The sequence below is a fragment of the Siniperca chuatsi genome, linkage group LG18 (genome assembly GCF_020085105.1).
Source record: "Siniperca chuatsi isolate FFG_IHB_CAS linkage group LG18, ASM2008510v1, whole genome shotgun sequence".
NCBI classification, from domain to species: domain Eukaryota; kingdom Metazoa; phylum Chordata; class Actinopteri; order Centrarchiformes; family Sinipercidae; genus Siniperca; species Siniperca chuatsi.
In genome coordinates, this window is record NC_058059.1 from 5,274,969 (window position 1) to 5,295,293 (window position 20,325).

Consider the following 20,325-nt stretch of genomic DNA (forward strand, 5'->3'; position numbering starts at 1 on the left):
CGCCACCTGACTGGGTGAAATCTGGTGCGGGGCGGAAGGCGGCAGTAGGGGAACGAGGGGAGAGACTGTGGGTAGGGGAGCCAGGGAGACTCTCACCAGATGACAGGGAGTGGTTCAGAGAGGAGAAACTGCGGCTTGTATGCAGGAGAGGAGAAGGCTGCATGGCAAAACGTCTGAAAATGGAGCGTCGCCTGGAAAACAGCAAAGTGAGACGAAGAAAAAGCCCAGAATCAGCCCAGACTAATTTGAAATTCCCTATTTTTAAAAGCCTTTATAAAACAATACAACCTCACAGCCATAGATAACAATTACTAAAAAAGGGCATTAGATAGAACCAATGTGTAATCTAAAATTACCTTTGATTAAGTCAAAACTAGAGAAGCAGGAACTAAAAATGTGTTAATGTAAACTCTGCTGTCACATTATGGGGCTTTACTACAGATAGCTGGTTCCTTACATTATTTTTTCTTCAATGTATTATTTACTTTATTGCTTATAGCAGTTTGCAAAAATGTACTTACAAATGTAGTTGCAGGAATAAAACAAAAACATGCAAAACACAAAAAACAAACAAACAAAAGAGAAGAAAAAAGTAAAAAGTACATAAAGGGTGGATGGATTCATAATAGCTTGCATTATGACTCATTCACCAGTTTTCACTTGCTTTCATAGGCTTTAGAAATCATTTGTAATAAGTAGGTGCCCTTTTGCTCTTGCATATATTATTACATTATTTGCTTTTCCTGAATACTGTGAAATCACACAAAACACATCATCTTGCACATTTCCAGTCTCCTTTAACCGTTTTTTTTAGATGCAAGATAACCCTTTGATCCTATAGCCTAATCACTCACATATTCAAATACTCCCTCAGTGTTATCTATCTGCCCCCTAGAGGCCAATAGTAAACAGTAACGTCTATACATTTGAAATCGGATCATTCACTCATCTCTTTTCTGCAGTACTACTGAACTGTGCACAGTGTTCTGCTTCACATCAATAACACTGGGTGTTCTTTTTAATTTTCCGAGACACCAATAATACACAACTGCATTTCAAACTTTCAATCCTTACCTATGGTCCTTGTTAACTTTAGGTGGGAGCTACTTTAGTATGGAACCTGGCTCCATACTGTCCAGACTGACTGAACTGGTTCAAAGTTGTGCCATTTTCCCATTTGTCATTTTCTTAACAATTTCCACATTATATGGCATGCATCAAACACATACGTATATTTAGGACATTTAAGATTAAATCCAGACCTTGTGGTTACATGTTGTAAAAAATATTGTGGAAGAGAAGAAAGAAAAGCCTTTATGTCTACAGTGAATAAAATTCAATGTTAGTTTCTGTAGAAGATTTGTACCTTTCTGGTGTCTTCTCCTTCTTGGGCTTTTTGGCACATCTGACCATCTTGCTCCTATAGCTGTTCCTCCTGGCTGGACCAGTTTTTATCGAAGTGTTTTCAAAGGGGGTTGTGGATATGGCCACTTTGCTACCACTCTGAAAAGGAAGGACAAAACTTTATATTTTTTATCCAAAATAATGTTTATTCCTACATTACTGTGGTTTATATTCATCGTCAAAAGATTAAAACCAAAGTCAGACTACACGACAGGTTTATCTCACAAGAATTTGATTAGCTTTTGCAAATCTGATCAGTATTGGTCATCGGTCCTCAAGTCTATACTAAATTACAAAATTACCATCACCATGAAGAATATCATCATTAACCTGAGCTGTAGTACATTCGAAAACAAAATCATAAAAAATTGAACAGCTGAAGTTTAAAGATAAACATACATTCTCATTTACCTTAAGCAGGAGTTCCACTACTTCAGTGTGCACAAGACCGTGAACCGGTTCTCCGTTCACATGAGTGATGAGGTCTCCAGCTTTGAGTCCTGCTTTATGTGCAGGCCCACCATCTTCGACATTCTGATTAACAGAACAAGATACATTTATTATTATCATATATTTGTCTTTACAGCCCTTTTAGTTTTAGGGTGATTTCACACCTGTACTTTGGTTCATTTGGTCCGGATCAAAGAAAAAAATGATCCGTTTATGCATTTTAGTTCTGGTCCGCTTCGTGCTCACACTGACTTATGTCAAACAAACCAAGAGCTGTAAACATTAGTCTTATGGACTGATCGCCTCTCACCCTGCATCATTTTATAAGTCGTACTATTACGAGGATAGTTACTGTGTTTCACTCACTTTTTTATTGGGGAAGTGCCAAAATAAACGGAGTATGACACAAGCTCAACACACCTCTGTTTAAACTCATTTTCACTTTCTGATTGATCAGGGAAAAACCCCACACTCAAAATGATCTTGTATAAACATATAGGCTATACATCGCTTTTGAATTCATGCTAACATCACATATCAACTACCATAACATCCTGTGGTCGGTCTGCTTTGCTTTCACACCACAAATTAACTGCACAAGACCCGATTCCCCTGGGAAGCGGACCGAGAAACCCCGTCTCAGTTTGGTTGTTTAGTCCGCACAAAAATTTGATGATAGCTTTCACACCGTCCCGAACTAAATGGGCAAACGCACCACAGTTTGTTTGAACTGCAGTATGAAAGCAGCCTTATGGTTTACTGACATATAAGTGATTACAATTTGTCTACTACAGGCTGACATAGTCCTTACCCAGACCATATGGTAGACAGTGTAGATGTCACCGTCACAAGCGTACACACGGATTGCCCTCAGTGTGAAGCCAAACTTCTTCCCTGTGCTGTGGATGACCACAGGCTGCCGTGGGTTGGTGGTACAGAGGGAGGAGTCTCGGCTTGGAGAGGAGTCCCTTGAAGAGGGGTCTGAGGAGAGGGAGTAAGGAGATAGGGGGCTGGCCAGCGGAGACACCCCGAAGATATCTGGAAAAATAAGAGATAATCACCACCTGAACAGATTCTTTTATTTAATCAATCAGACTTTGACTGGCCCTTGAGTTCGTAGTGAGGTGTTGCTATAAAGCTCATGAGCCTGGTTCATTCTGCTCCTGCTGTGGGTGAAACTAATGGGATTTTCTCTCTCCCAGCAGTGAAGACCTCTTGCTCCTGCCCTACCTGCTTACTTTCCTTGTTAGCGGCTTGTACTCGGCTACTTGCCCGCAGCCACTCTCACAGCAGGTGTCATGCTGGGCCAATTTTGCACAGATCTATAGTGTGCTTTCATCTCTTTCACATTATTTGTTCAAAGTCTGTTGCTCTTATTGTAATTCTTGACACGTTATTGCTCTGACATACTTCAACCTTCAACAAACTGGTTGAGATCATATTTTTGAGTCAAGATATGCACCTTTCTGCATGTCTATGTGTGTTCTTCCACTTACCCCCAGGGATCATAAGGGACAGGGCACCAGTTGAGACAGACTTCGGGACTTTTGCCACAGCTCCAGTCTTCTCTGCAGCACTCTCAGGCCGCAGAGAGGTGGTCTGAGCCCCCTGGTCTGCGGAGGTCTGACTGGTACTGTCGGGGCTCTCCACCCCCTCACCTCTGGGTGTCAACTGGTCCAGATGTTCTGAGAAACTTCCTAATTTTTACAAAAGATGAACGTGGAATGAGGCACACAACTAAACTGAACACTTTTCTTGTCATTATGTCATTATTTAGCAGTGGTTGCTGCTAGGGAAGAAACACATTTGAAATTGCCTTTTTAAATGTCTAAACAAGAGTTCGACATTTTGGGAAATAGCTTATTTGCTTTCTTGCCAAGAGTTAGATGAGACGATTGATACCACTGTCATGTCTGTCTGTTACATATGAACATACAGCCAGCTGATGGCTTAAGTTTAGCTTAGCACAAAGACTGGAAACAGGGAGAAACAGCTAGCATGGATCTTTCTCAAGTTAACAAAATCCTTCTACCAACACCTCTAAAGTTCACTAATTAACATGTTATAACTTGTTTTTTCCATACAAAAACCAGTGTAAAAATGACAAATTCCAGTTTTACAGGCAGTTACATGCCAGACTATGAAAGTGACTGAAATACAGTGAAAAATACAACATAAAAGTGCAGGGATACTCCTAAAAACAATACAAACTGAAAATAGAAAATTGATTTTTTACTAGGATACAAGTTGTTTATGGAACTAACAATTTTAAAGTCAACCAAATACAGTTTGCTTTTTTGGCTTTGACTTAATTATTCTTGAGTTATGAATGTGGAACTGTCCAAGAAGGCACAGAATTTTGATGGAATCATATATTTAAGGACTATAGCTTCATATTTTGCGTATAGATATGAGAGTGGTATCAATCTTCTCATCTAACTCTCGGCAAGAAAGCAAATAAGCCTATTAAGTAACTAAGTAGCTTGACAAAAAATAGTCAAAATAAAACAAAGAAATACCTGCCGGCTATCGATAGAAACATTATCATCTATACTAGTCCTCGGTTGTAACAGAATAAGCTAAAAACAATCAAGAACATTCAATCATCCCCAAAAAATGATTCCCAAACATCATCAAGGTTGTTGACGACTCAGAGGAAAGATTAAAGTCAAAGTAAACTACTGCCAGCTGTGGAGCATTTGTTGGTGTAGGTTGGAAACTGTAGTTTCATTGTTTCAGGGACATTGCAACTTATTGAGTTTTTAAAATGAAAACCAAGCATGTATTATATAGACACTGCAATTTCGTACCAGAGAGTGTGGCTCCACTGTGGGTGCTGCCTGGAGTGGTAGCGTCAGGCTCATCCTGCAGGAGCTCTCCGATGGAGAAGGACGCCTTGCTGGGGTCACCGAGGCCTGAGGTCTCGTCTCCTTCACTCTCTGCCGAGATGGCAAACTTTGGTAATAAATTGGGACGAGGGGCCTGATTGACACCGTCAGTGTCTGTCGAGTGGGACAGCGAAGGCCTGGTTGAAAGAGAGAACAAAGAGATGAACAGATTCTTACTCCCTGTAAGAGCCAAATGTTGTTTAAATATACTGTATATCTTAATATTATGAACAGATTTACATGATAATGATTGTTTAATAACTGTGAATAATTTCTGCTCTATGAGAGATAGAGCTGTATACAAAGTGTCGTTTTTGCTGTTGGTAGAGTTCAAATATATTGTGTTTGACTTAAAGTGTTCCTCGTAGCGTCTTATGCTGACGTGATAGTGAGCTGCTGTAACCAAAGAGTTTCCCCTCGGGGATTAATAAAGTATTTCTGATTCTGATTAATGTAGGAGTCATACGTAAAAGGATCATTAATCAGCAGTTATTGAGGGAAGGAGGTTGCCTCGTTGTAGCCTTCTTGACCACTTGGATTACATTTGTTGTTTTTGCTGCTGTTGCTTTTCCAAGATACATTCCAGCTGTGTACAAAGAAAGATTATTGCTGACTACCTGGAGGACCAGAACAATAATTACAGCTTAAAACTGTTCATCTGACTGATTGTATTAATTTATAATCTTATATTTTTGATGCATAGTGGAATTGTATGTAGTAGGAAAGTGTAAAAATATCAGACAGTGTGGAAACCAAGTGGCTTAAATAGAAACTAAAATGTGCCATTGCACTCTCAACTTGTGAGTAATTTTAGGATATGAGATAATAATTAAATATAAATACAAAGAATTAAATTGTCATTAAGACATACATAAACATGCTATAATGATGTAAAACTAAGTATGTTTTCTTTCTTCTTAACTGGTTTTTAACCTTACTTGCAGTGGGTCATTTTAAAAAATATTTGTATTTGTCTATTTTTATCTATTTTTTCAAAGCCACAAAATATAATAGTGATTCATATCTATAGCAGCTTAAGGCTCAACATCTGCGTCAAAAGCATCTTACATCACAAACAGATGTATACGAGCACATAGAATAAATGTTCTTGTGTTACATGGGGAGATGGGCTGCTTTAAACTCCATCTTAGGGAAACCACTAAGTGCATTAACTCAAGTGCAATTTTGAGGTACTTTATGCTACTTTATTATTCTACTCCCTTACATTTCAGAGAGAAATATTGTACTTTTAACACCACCACATTTATTTCACAGCTATAGTTACTACTACTACTACTACTTCAGATTAAGATTTTACATAAAAAAAGAAAGATAATCTTATAAAATACAATTCAGATTTCATCTTGTGATTCATATGATATCCCAATTCAGGCATTAAGCGCTGAAAGTGCATATTTAATCTCTGCTACATACTGTATTGTGTTTCTGTGCAGAGGTTTAATGAACCTGAGTTATAATCTTGATTCAAGGATGGAGGTGAGCATACATTTCAGCAAAGTCTGGCGTCCAGCTGAGAGAGTCAACAGTCAGTGGGCTGTCACTCTTCTTCCCCTCTGTCTCTCCCTTCTCCTCCAGGTGCCCTCGGGACAAATCAAGGCTGCTATAAACCTGACAACCACACAGAAACAATGATTCACTTCAGTGCATGCAGGTTATTAATGCTAAATTCTGTTCTATTCGCAGATGTTTAAAAACACACATTGTCAGGTTCAGAATAAGCTTCTGTACAGATAGCAAGTAATAGTTACCTTACATTTATACACCAGGGTTTCTAACATTTATAATTAAGAGGAGAACAGAAACACTGTGCTGTCTGTGTTAATGCAGACTTCATCATGTCTTCCAAGCATGGAGTTTAGGTGCAGCTGAGGAAAAGGTTCAGTGTAGCTCAACACTTCCTCTGAGACGCCCCACTGCTTTTTGAGACGCTGTAATGCTTTGTTTTGATGTGAGAGGGGAGCATACTGCAATGCAGCACAACAATGACTCCCAGCTTGTATGACTGTATTGTGTATTGTGTTCCACATTACGAAAAAAAGAAAAACAAAAACAGATCTGATTTGCAAGCGGAAAATATATGCAAAGCTGAAATCTACGTTTAATACTGTAGGGGTAAAGGAGAGTGGTGGGGGACACACATTTCCATATGAAATACCAAGTGCTCATGCTTCCTTTCCCATGAGAAAAGGAGCAGGACAGATGATGGCATTAACACATTTACATGACTAACATCTTTGGCAGTAATGATGATGCACATGTGTTAGTCTGAGACTAGAGACATTTGAGGAGGGAGATTAAGGACACACCTTAGAGAATCTGTGAGAACATGAGGAGAACTGCCGCAGCTCCACATTGAAGTCTTCATCATTTGTATCCTCTTCCTCTGTCTCCAGGTGATGGTATCTCTCAGAGCGAGCTGAGAATGATGAGAGGTTCAGATGCTTTTTCATGCATAAACAGTTGATTTTATTTTGTACTGATGATTTAACTGGGAGAGTTTAAGGCCGATCCAAGTCGTAGAAGTGCTCCATGTAACATTGTATATGGGGGGAGAAGAATTCCAGGTGCGCCCATAATAGCTCCTCTCACTTTGCACCTCTATAGTGTTGATACTAAAGAAAACTACAAATATGATGATTAGGAGGCAAGATCGTAAGTTATCTTTTCTATGATTTCTAAGCAGAAATATGGATGCTTATCCGCTACGGACACATGTAAAAAATAATACATTGTCAAAAACCTTGACTGTTTCTGTTTTCTACTGGATTATATAACTCACTGTCAAAGTAGCTGGTGTCATCTTCAGACTCCAGCTGAGGAATAAACTCAGCCTTCTGCCTCAGCAGGCTATTCCAGTCCAGGTTGTGGAAAAACTGATGCTGCTTCACTTCAGCAGCTCCACCTGCAGATGGAATAAATTCAAATGAATAACTAGTTTCAATAAAATGTCAGGACAAATGTGAAAATTGCTTGTGAAGAAAACACATACATAAAACACTGTGTAGTGACAATGAACGGTTTAGTTGGACACAGGAGGTGAAGAAAAGCTTACGCTATGTTTTCCTTTTCCCTAGTGGCTGCAGGCCAAACCGATATCATGACCATAAATTATGCAGTACAATTTCCTGCCTGTGACCTTTCCTGGAATAGCGGGAGCGTCTGTGAATGGCAGCCTGGCAAGGGGAGATTGAGATGAACAAGGAGGTCCAGCTGTCCCCGGACCGACCCGGCTACGTGCATCCCTCTGATTAAAAGCCTTTGTCCCAGGTCATGGCCACTTTTACAGTCCACAGATCTACACACTCTTAGTGTCTGATCATGCATGGAACTAGATTCATGGACTGGCTAGGAAATAATTGCAATTGATCAAAGGGAAGAGGTGAAGAGGCCACAGGATAAACTGCTCGGCTGTTGGATGACCTCAATTTCTTCCCCGGTGACTTGGAATAATGAGCGGTGCTGAGGTGGCACTAACGGTCACATGAGAATTTATGGTGGCCTGCTGTGGCGGTCTAGTCCTAACCAAGTTACTGGCTGTACCACATTTTCTTTGTTCTTTGTGTTTGTACCTGTGCCCATCCTTTCCAGAGGATTCTGTCTGAGCAGCAAGGTGATGAGCTCCTGAGCGTCAGGAGGTGGGGCGTCCTCTCCCTCAGGCCAGTTGATCTCGTCTGGAAACACACAATGCATCAGTTTGAATCAAAATACTCAACATACAAGCAGCCCATGAAGCTCCATTGCTATTATATTACTAAGTTGTGGTTTTGAAGTTGGAAAACACCAGGCTTTGCTCAGATAATATATAGATATGTTCCTGAGCAACAACATTGTAACCAAGGTGTAAAAAACTAACCAGTGTATGAGGAGATCAAATGAGAAGTTGCTTTAATGCCTTAAACGGCATTAATTGCAAACTTAATGGTCAATATCCTGAGAAGGAAACATCCTGTTAGTTCAGAGAGCATAATTAGCTGTTTGCATTTAGCAATCTGGTCAGAACCCTGAATTTTAATAAGGTTTGCACACAAACTGATGAAGAAAAGAAGAAAGAAGAAACTCCTGTTTTAGGTTAAACAACTCACACTGTTACTGCGTTTTTGTGGATTTTAAATAAATATTGCCAATTTTTGTCAGACTCTATAAACAAGTCTGGTGATCTGACGTGAGTTTAGCGTTTCAGTGTGTGACTTGGTGACTGCTGATCGAGATGCAGAATGATGGCTTTGAAAGGAAAATGCATCACTTACTCTTAGAATTTTTTCAGAAACAGGCATGCTTAGTCTCTATTCATGACCTGTGTGGCTGAAATATAATACTTTCTGTAATTCTGTATTGATAGCGTTTCTTATGAGTGAAGCTTTATCTGTATTTACTGCAGGCATCTAATATGAGGTTCTGAACTCACGTAACACATGTGGCATATATCTAGTGGTACATTTTGACAATATACAGCAGGAGTTTTAGACATGCTGATGTTCAAAACATTTTATATCCAGAATATTATATTAGTAACTTGTGCAGCAGGTAAATAGCAGGAATTTCATATGTGCTATCTAAAAATAAATAAAATGCTAATGGAGTCTGTGCTTTTAACCTGTGCTGCGCGTTCCTGGTTTGGGACACACTTTTTGTCATGTTAGCTAGCTAGAGCCGACAGATGTCAATATCAAAATGCGATGTGCAGTAAAAAGGTTTTGGAAATGTGAGGATGAGTGCCATGTATAAATTTACTTCTACATAATCTTACTGGTTTTCAGCAAGTTGTTGATTTCTAAATGCTGAACGTGTCCATATATAAGCTACCATGAGACTGTGGCAATGAGTTTTTTACCCCCATGCTGCACATGCATCTTCGATTGTTTGTAAACAGGAAACCTGTCTATAAGAACAATAAGATTATCAGCACAAGCAAAACGTATGTAAGAATTGTTTTTTATTCTACTATTGAATTGGACGTTTTGACCTGTCCTGAGGACTGCCTTCACCTAATAAGCCACGAAGGCTGATATTTGCTTCTTCTCTTGCAAAAGTGCTTCTTTTAAAATAGCTTCACCAGCAAAGTCAGACAAAACTAAATTAGTCTTAAGGTGTAAGCATAATGTTGAATGAGACAATTTACATGTGCTCTAGCTTTTAGTGAAAAGCCTCATGGATAAGCAATGAAAAGGGGAGCAAAGCCTGTCTGTGCCATGCTGATTGTCTGCTCTGTGCACAGTTTGTCCCCCATTTTAATCAAATTTGGGAGGGGAGGTATGAATATGTATGTGCGGCCTGAGGCCACAGTGGCATGCATTCAGTGGGTTCAGGCCCCTTTAATTAACAGTCACTCTCAGAGGCTTGGTACAGTTTGATTGAGAGCATACCAAATCAGTCATGGCATGCCATTCATTTCCATGCCACAGACAGGCTGTTATCCAACAACTCCAAATAACACAATTCATCTGAGCCACACCGCTGACAAGATAAAAGCTCTTGTTTTCAAGATTAGGATTTTCTCAGTGCTGCTGTCACCATGAGACTACAAGAGAACAAAGTAACATCATCATACTATTAAAACTTCACTTGTGGTCTGAAGTCAAATAATATCCACTTACTCTGTTTTGCTACTGGCCCTCAGGGAAATCTCAGTCTTCTATAAATTGAGAAATATGCACTCCGACTAATGCCATGTGGTCACTATTTAAATGATTAATTCATATCTGAATGAGGTTTGGGAATTTCTCCTGATGTGCTCAACAGAATCCGTACGCCAGATGCTGTGACACTTTGCTTAAATCACCTCTGGCCGCAGAAAATGTGTCTAGTAAAACGTTATAGTATAGTTTATTTTCATCTTTAAATACAAACATCAGAGAAGATTTAAAATAAGGGAGTTAATGCATTTTACAAATGATACAATTAAAAACACAAAAACACTTGATTCCTCAGTTAAATTTCATGCTATGCACTGTAATTAAAACATGTTTGAGGAACATAAAAAGCTTAATTTACTATCTTAATTAGCAAGGAAATCTGTTTGCATCCAAGGCACCAGATCAGATAGCATCAGATGCACTGGACGGAGAATCACACCTCTATCATAATGTCTGAGCAGCAGTCATCACAGAAACTTTGTTTTTTTTAATAATCATCTGAGAAGAAAGGGAGGTAACACTGACCACTGATGACCTGTCCGAACAGCTGCTCTGGTGTGTCTCCAAAAAAAGGCACACAGCCCACAAGGAACTCGTAGAGGATGATGCCCATAGCCCACCAGTCCACCGGCTTCCCATAGCCTTGTCTCAGGATCACCTCTGGTGCAATATACTCTGGGGTTCCACACACCTGTACAGAAAAGAAATACAATTAATATTCTAAACATGATGTGGTTTGCGGAAAATGTATTGTCACAACTGTCCATCATTATAGTTAGATAAGATTTACCTGCTTATCAGAGAACTCCCTGGCATCTTTCTCTATATGTCCCTCATACAGGTTAGTGGTCATGTTCATCAGCCCAACTTTGGACAACCCAAAATCTGTCAGCTTAATGTGTCCCATTGACGTAACCAGCAAACTGTGAGGAAGAGGGACGTAGGGGGAAGGAAAGAGGACAAGACGAAGAGAATAGAAAAATGACAATACATTGTGATAATGAAAAACAAAAACACAGATTTTATGTAACAGTCAGCAAACCTTCAGGTAGTTAAGCTTTCAGACAGTGATCATTATAAAAGACTGCACAGGTTACTTGCATTTCTACCATCATTAGTAGTATTTGTTGTATTAAAAAATACTGACAGTGGTGGAAGAAGTATTAGATCCTTTACTTCAGTAATGGTAGTAACACCACAATGTAAAAAGTACTGCATTACAAGTAAAACTCCTGCATTCAACATTTCAAGTAAAAGTAAAAACATATTAAGGTAAATTTACTTAAAATACCAAAAGTAAAAGAACTAATAATCAAAATGGCTCCTTTTGTTAGAAATGTTAGGTTAGATTTTTAGGTATGTTATATTATTATTACTGACGCATTAACATCCACCATCTTCTGAGGGAAATATCTGGAAATATAGAGCAGCTAAATGCTTCATTATATTCACCAGCTAGTCACTAGCTTTGTCTTTGTCTGCCCTTTGGTGCTGAGCTGGTAGTGTACAGTCGAGACAGTAGAGCTGTAGGGAACTGCAGAGTCGCGTGATAATTCTCTGTGGGTTCATCACTATGAGCTACCATTGCTAATATAAAAATATTGATTACGGCTGCTTTAAATTTTGTGAGGTCTCACTTGTCTGGTTTTAGGTCCCTGTGGACGATGCCATAGTTGTGGAGATACTCCAGAGCCAATACTGTCTCTGCAAAGTACATCCTGGCCATATCCACAGGCAGGGGACCCATGTTCTTCAAAAGGGTGGCACAGTCTCCACCTGTAAAGATCAATGGAGTGATGGTTACAGATGTGCTTGAGACAACACACAGGAGACATTGTTCAAAGTATACAGCACTATGCACTAAAAAACCTAGCTGCTGACCTTCGACATATTCCATCACCATGCACAGGTGCCGCCGTGTCTCAAAGGAGCAGTACATGGACACCACAAAAGGGTTCTCAGCAAAGGTAAGGATGTCTCTCTCCACAAAAGCCTGTTGAATCTGATTCCTCAAAATCAAGTTCTGCTTGTTGATCTTTTTCATGGCAAACCGCTGCTTTGTTTCTTTGTGCCGAACCAGATAAACAGCTCTGTGGAATAAATAGTTTACCAGTCAGCTGGGGAAAGAACTGATCCTCTCTTAGGAACAAGTTGTCACATTTGGGGTTGATCATCAAATCGGTTTTATTGTCAATTGTTATAAACGTCTAGTGGAAACAGAGGGAAAAAGGCAATATGGAAAGGGAGATAACTGAAAACAGAAAAAGAAAAGGTCAGTTCTAAATGAAATTCTGAATAGCTTCCTTGTTGGGGCTATCACAAAGCATCTATCATCAGAGATGGGATAATCTGGTATAGAATAAGATGTCCTTACCCATAGGCACCATTGCTGATGAGTTTTGTCATCTCAAAGTCCAATTCACAGGGTTTACGCCGGGACCGCAAGGATGTGCTGAGGCTCTGAGACTGAGGGCAACAAGAGAGACAAATAATAAAACTAAATTAAAAAGATAAAATCTTTGCTTTGCTGTTACACCTGCGGTAAAGATGGAGTAGATCAATACAATAATCTATTTCTGAGTGCTTACAGAGTCATCTGTTTCTGGTGTTTCTGCAATCCCGCTGTCACAGCTGGTCAGCTGAGCAATTTCTACAGAGAAAAACAAAATAAAATTAAGAAAAAAGAAGCAGGTATGCAGCAGTTTAAAAATAATAAGAATACATAATAAGAATAAGTAGGGTATTATGAATTATATTATGAATCTATAACTTCATGTGAAGCCCATGAACATGTTCTGCAGTGCAGTTTTTGAAACAAAGGTAACCTAAATGCTGAGAAATCAGGTCCTATAAACAAATAAAAAAGCCCAGCAGACTTTAGTGTGTATTCACCTATTAGGTTTGAGGTGCTGACTCCAAGATAATCTGAATTGAGAATAAATGGGGTGGAAATCAGATGTGGCAACACAAACACATGTCTAACACCCATTTTGAAAATCACCACTCCAGAACAAGTGCTCATTATAAACCACCTTGCATCTTTTACGTTTTTTCTGTGAGTGTGTGTTTGTGTGCAACCATGCCCAAGTCCATGTGTGTGATTTCACAGGGGCGTGTTTGTCCTGTCTCTAGAGAGCCTGTAAACACATTTCCACTGCTATTTAACATCTGTCCTTCCTTGTAGGTTTGCTTCAGGCACACAAGGCACTGGGCAAACGAAACACAGGAGACTCTCAGGGGAAATGAATGGAGAGACTGGCTGATGAGCCAGCCTGTGTGGATCTGTATATGGTCTGTGGGGAGGCCATTCCTTTCTAATTAGTCATAATGAATGTTGTTTGTTACTGAATCTGGAGAGACAGAGGGTCATTAGAAAGACAGTCTGTTCAGTACAGGACATTAGTCAAGAGTATCTTTGTAAGTCCCCTCCACAGCTCAAGTCTTTCATTCCTTTACAGCCTCACTACAACAGTATTCAATTTGGTAATATTTACTGCATCACTGACATTATTGAAGAAGCAGGAACTGTAATACTCAGCACTTCACTGGAATTATATAAGATAGGATACTTCTAGAAATACAGTATATTATTTTTCTTCTTTTCCCTAAAGAAGAAGAAACTAGATAACCATGATTTTCTGCTCCAGTAATGATGAAAAATGACAATTGAGAACTGAAACACATTAATAGTGGAATATCCTAACTTTTACCCATATTTTATTATTAATTTCATTCTGTTATCCCATTTGTTGAAGAGTGCATTATGACTGATGATGACCATGAACTGAGTCTTTCCTGTACCTTCCAGAGGATCTCTTGTGAGTCCCAGCTGGCTGATGATGTAACGAGGGATGTCCGTTTTGATGCCCTGACCCTCTTTAGCATGTCCTTCAGCGGCCTCCAAAAGGTGGTAAAATTCCTCTGGGTCAAACTCCTGGAGACACAGCAGGAAACACACAATGTTTAAGAAGACAATGCACGTTTTAATGGAGGTAAACAACAAATCTGTGGTTTTTGTACCAAGACCTGGTGTTTTTGTGGTTTTACTTGTCCTTTTTATATGTCTCAGTGTGCAGTTTGAAGGTTTGGTGAATGGTGAGATTATCGTAGTTCACGTGAATTACAGGATGTCAATGGGATCAAGTGGCAGTAGGATTTGTCGGTTGCTGTTTGTAAGCACGCGACTCAAAGTTGGCCCCTCCTCCTGGCTCAACGAGCTAGAGCGAGAGAGCGCGAGCAGCTTTGGTCGAGGGAGTGGCGTAAGTGAGAACAAAGCAGTGAAACGGATAAATAAAACATTATTTTCTGATTGTTTCACAGCGGTTATGTTCTAAAGCACGAATAAACATGCCCACACCTTCGCACAACCCTGCCAGAAGGATTCTGAGCAGAGAGCAGAGGAGCGAGACAGAGACAGCAATGTAAACCTGGTCCCTACTTTTTTTTTTTTTTTTTTAAAAACAGAGTCACTGTAATTGGCTGGGGGCTACACACCACTGCCCAAAGGTTGATACCCAGAAAAGTGCTGAACACAGCAAACAAATAAGAAACTAAGAAAATACAGGCAGAGGGCAGGGTCTCTGCAGATACAGACACCGCCACACACTTCTAGTGGGTCATAAGTGATGATTGAGAGGGATTATTTTTGTATAAGTATACACATTGTTTTTTAGGAAAATCCTACTCATTCTACCTTTAAGTTACACATGTATAAAGAAACATGATAAAAGATCACATTTCTGATCTACTTCCTGTTTAAAAGCACCCACAAAAGAAGTCCAATAACTGATTTTTTGGCCACTTAAGGGGCAGTGGAAACAAGTTGTGAACACAATATTGACAACATTAGTAACATCTAGCAAGCTGATATGGCAAACTTGTAAAACAGTTGCCTACACATGCTTACACATCCAGCAGTTATGGAGCAACATTCATTTGGAGTCCCGTTTCTGGTCATAGTCCGACATTCTCTCTCTTTTAGCTCTGTTTTTGGACTCTACCAACTCCTAAAGGAAACATCTGTCTGTTTAGCTGCTAAATGCTCCACTATGTTCACCAGCTAGTCTCTAACTGTGTCTGTCTGCTGCTGAGCAGGTCGTGTTCAGTGGGTTTTTAGAGCTTTTTCGCTGAAAACAGCTGCCTGCTGCAGTCAAAAATGACGCTATGAGAGTGGTGAGAGTGAACCAAAACAGTAAAGTTACGGACAGATAAACAATGAGCTGAAACTCACTATAAAGCTCCGTAAAGCTGAGGGGAGATGCAGATTCAAGTGATAATTCTCTTACATTAGCATGTTTCACTTTGGGTAAGTAGAAAAAATTCTTTTAACAATTAACTATTCTATTGAGTAACAGTCTCAAGAAGATAGGAATTATATATAAAAAAAAAATCAAAAACAAAAGATGTGTAGCACATACATACAGTATATTTTAGATTAGTGATAGTAAACATACCAGACATTCCAGCAGTCGAGCAGGTCGGGCTATGATTATGAGGATCTTCTTCACCAGCTCTCTGATGAAGTTCACCTCCTCGCTGTCTGATCTCTCTGTGGACTAGACAGCAGCCAACCAGAAAAGATACAAGATCTCAGTTTTTCACGTTATTATGGACTGGTCAAAGTCAGGTATAGTAAAAATGCAGATACAAAATAACACATTCATATTTTGCTTGTGTAATCCAAAAAGAACAAGGATGCATTCTGGCTACCTGGATTAGGAAATACAGTTGCAACTTGAGAAACAAGTTGTTGTTAACAAGTTATTGTGCAACAAACTGTTGAAAATTGTTTCATCCAGATGGTGAGAAAAGTCTTTAAGGATTCTATAAATACGCCAATAAGATCGCCAAATAATTATTTTCCAGAAAATCAGATGCTTAGCTCTGTGACTCAAATGTAATATAATACATGAGAAGCAAAAACTGGGGCCAGGTCCTCCTGCTGTAAAGATCTAAAACAGCACTAACACTGTTTCCACAACATTTTCATGCAATTTCTCTATAAAAAACATTATTGGTATTTTGGTGTACAGTCTTTGAAAACATCTCTGTGATTTCTGAAGACGTGCTCACCTCCTGAACAAGCCTCTCCAGCTTGTCAGTGAGCTCGCAGAAGTAGCTGGAGGTGATGAGTCCTAGCCGGCTCTTCTCCAGACAGTCACGAGCCAGTTCAATTATCTGGTGGTGGGCAAAGCCGAGCACACCATCTGCCAAAGGGAGGACGCTCTCTGGAGAGTTGCTGCGGATGATCTCCTGAATCCTTTCCTCCATCTGAGCTGTGGCCTGCAGTTAGAAGGAAGGTATCAGTTTGGTAATGCATAAGATAATTAATGGCCAGACACGGCTGTAGCAAACTTATACTTATTGTGGGCCCTTACCTTAGGAAACCGCTCCTTGTAGACGTGATTCATCATAATAATCTCATGGTCGTAACATGATGGAGATCTTCCAGGGCTGAAAAATAAATTGGACTAAATTCAGTTCCTGAGTGGCACCAATGGTATGCAATACCATGAGAACACAATGTTAATTTGTAGAGGTAAAACAATACCTGAGACTGCGTGAGCGGGGTCGCATGGCCGCCGCTCTGCGGCATTCATCCCCGGAGATACTCTCAGTGCAGAAGTGCTTGGAGAGGAAGTGCAGTTCATCTGGCGTAGGCTGGAAAGGCAGCTGGTGCAGCTTCTCCTGTGATGAACAGGATGACTGGAAATGAAACACATATATATTCAACATGAAAAGAAAAAAGGCGGCAATTTGTTTGTGTGGATAAAAAAAAAAAGTATACGATGCTAATAGACAATCCTGTGTTTTGGTAGTTAATCTCAAGTACCTGCCAAATTTTAAGGAATAGTTCGACATTTCGGGAAGTACTATATGTTTTTTGCTTTCTAGATGAGAAGATTTGCAACATTCTCATATCTGTGCTTAACACACAAATATAAAGCTACTGCCAGGAGATGGCTATTAGCTTAGCATAAAGACTTGAAGCAGGGGGAAACAGCTAGCCTAGCTCTGTCCAAAGGAAAAAAAAAGTTAAAAACAAGTTTAAATGAACAACATAAAACATGTTAATTAGTGAGCTGTAGAGGTTCTGGTAGGTGGATTTGCATTGCATTTACATTTCATTTTATTTATTTTAATTTATTAAACAAATCAAACTGTTAAACTGAACTTAAAAACTATGAGCCTGACCCTCACCACATAACAAAAACCATTACTTTTTCTAATATGAATTGATCGATGACTCATGCTTCACCAGAGAAACAAGGACATGTTTCCTTTGATAGATGGTGTGAATAGCAGGAAATGGACTAGATGACCAACTACCACACAAAAAAACACAATTTTCATTCCCCCTGACACTTTGTAATTCCTGTAAATGTTAGTGTGTGCTTACATGTATTGTATGTAAATGCTCTGTGGCTCTGTCTGCTTCCTATAAATGATTTTGCTGATATATTTGAATACAATTACAGTGGTGTAAAAAAGTGTTTGCCTCCTTCCTGATTTCTTATTTTTTGCATGTTTGTCACACTTAAAATATTTCAGATCATCAAACAAATTTAAATATTAGTCAAAGATAACAGAAGTAAACACAAAATGCAGTTTTTAAATGAAGGTTGTTATTATTAAGGGAAAATAAAATCCAAATCTACATGGCCCTGTGTGAAATAGTGATTGCTCCCTAAACTTAATAACTGGTTGGGCCACCCTTAGCAGCAACAACTGCAATCAAGTGTTTGTGATAACTTGCAATGAGTGTTTTACAGCACTGTCGAGGAATTTTAGTCCACCCATCTTTGCCAAATTGTTGTAATTCAGCCACATTGGAGGGTTTTCGAGCATGAACTGCCTTTTTAAGGTCATGCCACAGCATCTCAATAGGATTCAGGTCAGGACTTTGACTAGGCCACTCCAAAGTCTTCATTTTGTTCTTCAGCCATTCAGGGACCCCACAACAACATCAAAAGAACTGCAGGCCTCACTTGCCTCACTTAAGGTCAGTGTTCATGACTCCACCATAAGAAAGAGACAAAAATGGCTTGCATGGCAGTGTTCCAAGACGAAAAACCACTGGTGAGCAAAATGAACATTAAGGCTCGTCTCATTTTTGCCAGAAAACATCTTGATGATCCCCAAGACTTTTGGGAAAATACTCTGTGGACTGACGAGACAAAAGTTGAACTTTTCGGAAGGTGTGTGTCCCATTATATCTGGCATAAAAGTAACACCGCATTTCAGAAAAAGAACATCATACCAACAGTAAAATATGGTGGTGGTAGTGTGATGGTCTGGGGCTGTTTTTCTGCTTCAGGACCTGGAAGACTTGCTTTGATAAATGGAACCATGAATTCTGCTATCTACCAAAAACTCCTGAAGGAGAATGTCCGGCCATCTGTTCGTGACCTCAAGCTGAAGCGAACTTGGGTTCTGCAGCAGGACAATGATCCAAAACACACCAGCAAGTCCACCTCTGAATGGCTGAAGAAAAACAAAATGAAGACTTTGGAGTGGCCTAGTCAAAATCCTGACCTGAATCCTATTGAGATGCTGTGGCATGACCTTAAAAAGGCAGTTCATGCTCGAAATCCCTCCAATGTGGCTGAATTACAACAATTCGGCAAAAATGAGTGGGCTAAAATTCCTCCACAGCACTGTAAAAGACTCATTGCAAGTTATCGCAAACGCTTGAATGCAGTTGCTGCTAAGGGTGGCCTAACTAGTTATTAAGTTTAGGGGGCAATCACTTTTTCACGGCCATGTAGGTTTGGATTTTATTTTCCCTTAATAATAACAACCTTCATTTAAAAACTGCATTTTGTGTTAACTTGTGTTATCTTTGACTATAAATTTGTTTGATGATCTGAAACATTTAAGTGTGACAAACATGCAAAAAAAAAATCAGGAAGGGGGCAAAAACTTTGGCACACCACTGCATGTTCTTTCAGAGTGAAATAGATGAAGACAGAGGAACTAGACACACTAAGAGAGAGAGAGAAATGGGGAAATGTGTGGGTGTGTGTTGCCTACTTGTCAAAGTCATGTTTACTCCAGAACAAATCTTTTGCCTCTCATACAGAGCGTTTGTTCACAAAGAATTGTCACTACAGTGAGCCAGACACATGAGTAAACAGAGCCACCATGACAAATACTGAATTCCACATTAAAGTCCTTTTCACTTCAATTGCTTATTTGTTATTCATGGTGACTTAAACAGATTTTTATTATATTTGATCAACTTTCCATCATGTTTTCCATCATGTTTTAGCATTATGAATTGATGTTTAATTAGGACTGAACTGTTTTTTATAAATAAAAAAAAATCACAATTGCAAGAACTGTGATTTTAATTAAAACTTACTTATGTATTAACAACCTGCAGCAAGTTAAAGTTTAAGCCAACAACTGTCTTCGGTAATTTTAAGAAAAAACACCTCTCTGTATAATTGTTTATGTTTGAAATAAGGAGTGGGCTTATCTTTTTGCTGTTCATAAAAAATCTTTTTCAACATGTCAATTCCAGACAGATAGCTAGAAGTTAGCTCGTAGATGATCAGTAAATGACAAAACAGTGTACAGGCAGTGAACAGAGCTGTCTTTTAAGCTTATCACCTTAAAAGCTCTGAATTGAGATCTCCAGGATTCAGGGCTGTGAGACAGTGTCTCCTGTCAAACTTTTGAATATTGTGATTATATCTGAATATTACTGAGTAATATCAAGAGGTTTACTTGTAAATGTTGACTTTTCTCTGACTGGTTTAAAAAAAGAACCCTGGGAGGACATTAAGAACAAGCAACAACAACATTTTATTTTAATTTTAATTAATGTAAATACATAACTTTTGGCAGAATCACATCTTGTTTAATACTATACAGACCACAAATACAGGCCTGTGCACTTGGATATTTTCTTCAAATTGTTCAAC

At 39.2% G+C, this 20,325-nt stretch overlaps 1 protein-coding gene across 18 annotated transcripts in view; it reads right to left on the reverse strand.

Moving 5' to 3' along the window:
- Positions 1 to 20,325, reverse strand: part of mast4 (microtubule associated serine/threonine kinase family member 4) — a 101,751-nt gene that overhangs the window by 6,295 nt on the left and 75,131 nt on the right. For 9 of the 18 annotated variants that reach the window (XM_044173510.1, XM_044173517.1, XM_044173512.1 and 6 more), the window contains 22 exons: positions 16,947 to 17,101; positions 16,774 to 16,849; positions 16,469 to 16,678; positions 15,850 to 15,951; positions 14,198 to 14,330; positions 13,289 to 13,321; positions 12,985 to 13,046; positions 12,771 to 12,862; positions 12,278 to 12,486; positions 12,034 to 12,172; positions 11,187 to 11,319; positions 10,922 to 11,087; positions 8,333 to 8,434; positions 7,543 to 7,665; positions 7,070 to 7,179; positions 6,250 to 6,371; positions 4,665 to 4,879; positions 3,351 to 3,551; positions 2,666 to 2,892; positions 1,816 to 1,938; positions 1,367 to 1,503; positions 7 to 191 (listed from right to left, as the gene is read on the reverse strand). In XM_044173510.1, coding sequence (XP_044029445.1) covers positions 7 to 191; positions 1,367 to 1,503; positions 1,816 to 1,938; positions 2,666 to 2,892; positions 3,351 to 3,551; positions 4,665 to 4,879; positions 6,250 to 6,371; positions 7,070 to 7,179; positions 7,543 to 7,665; positions 8,333 to 8,434; positions 10,922 to 11,087; positions 11,187 to 11,319; positions 12,034 to 12,172; positions 12,278 to 12,486; positions 12,771 to 12,862; positions 12,985 to 13,046; positions 13,289 to 13,321; positions 14,198 to 14,330; positions 15,850 to 15,951; positions 16,469 to 16,678; positions 16,774 to 16,849; positions 16,947 to 17,101 — 3,055 coding nt within the window. The remainder of the gene's footprint in view (positions 1 to 6; positions 192 to 1,366; positions 1,504 to 1,815; positions 1,939 to 2,665; positions 2,893 to 3,350; positions 3,552 to 4,664; positions 4,880 to 6,249; positions 6,372 to 7,069; positions 7,180 to 7,542; positions 7,666 to 8,332; positions 8,435 to 10,921; positions 11,088 to 11,186; positions 11,320 to 12,033; positions 12,173 to 12,277; positions 12,487 to 12,770; positions 12,863 to 12,984; positions 13,047 to 13,288; positions 13,322 to 14,197; positions 14,331 to 15,849; positions 15,952 to 16,468; positions 16,679 to 16,773; positions 16,850 to 16,946; positions 17,102 to 20,325) is intronic. The other 9 variants (XM_044173513.1, XM_044173520.1, XM_044173519.1 and 6 more) reach the window with 3 other exon arrangements.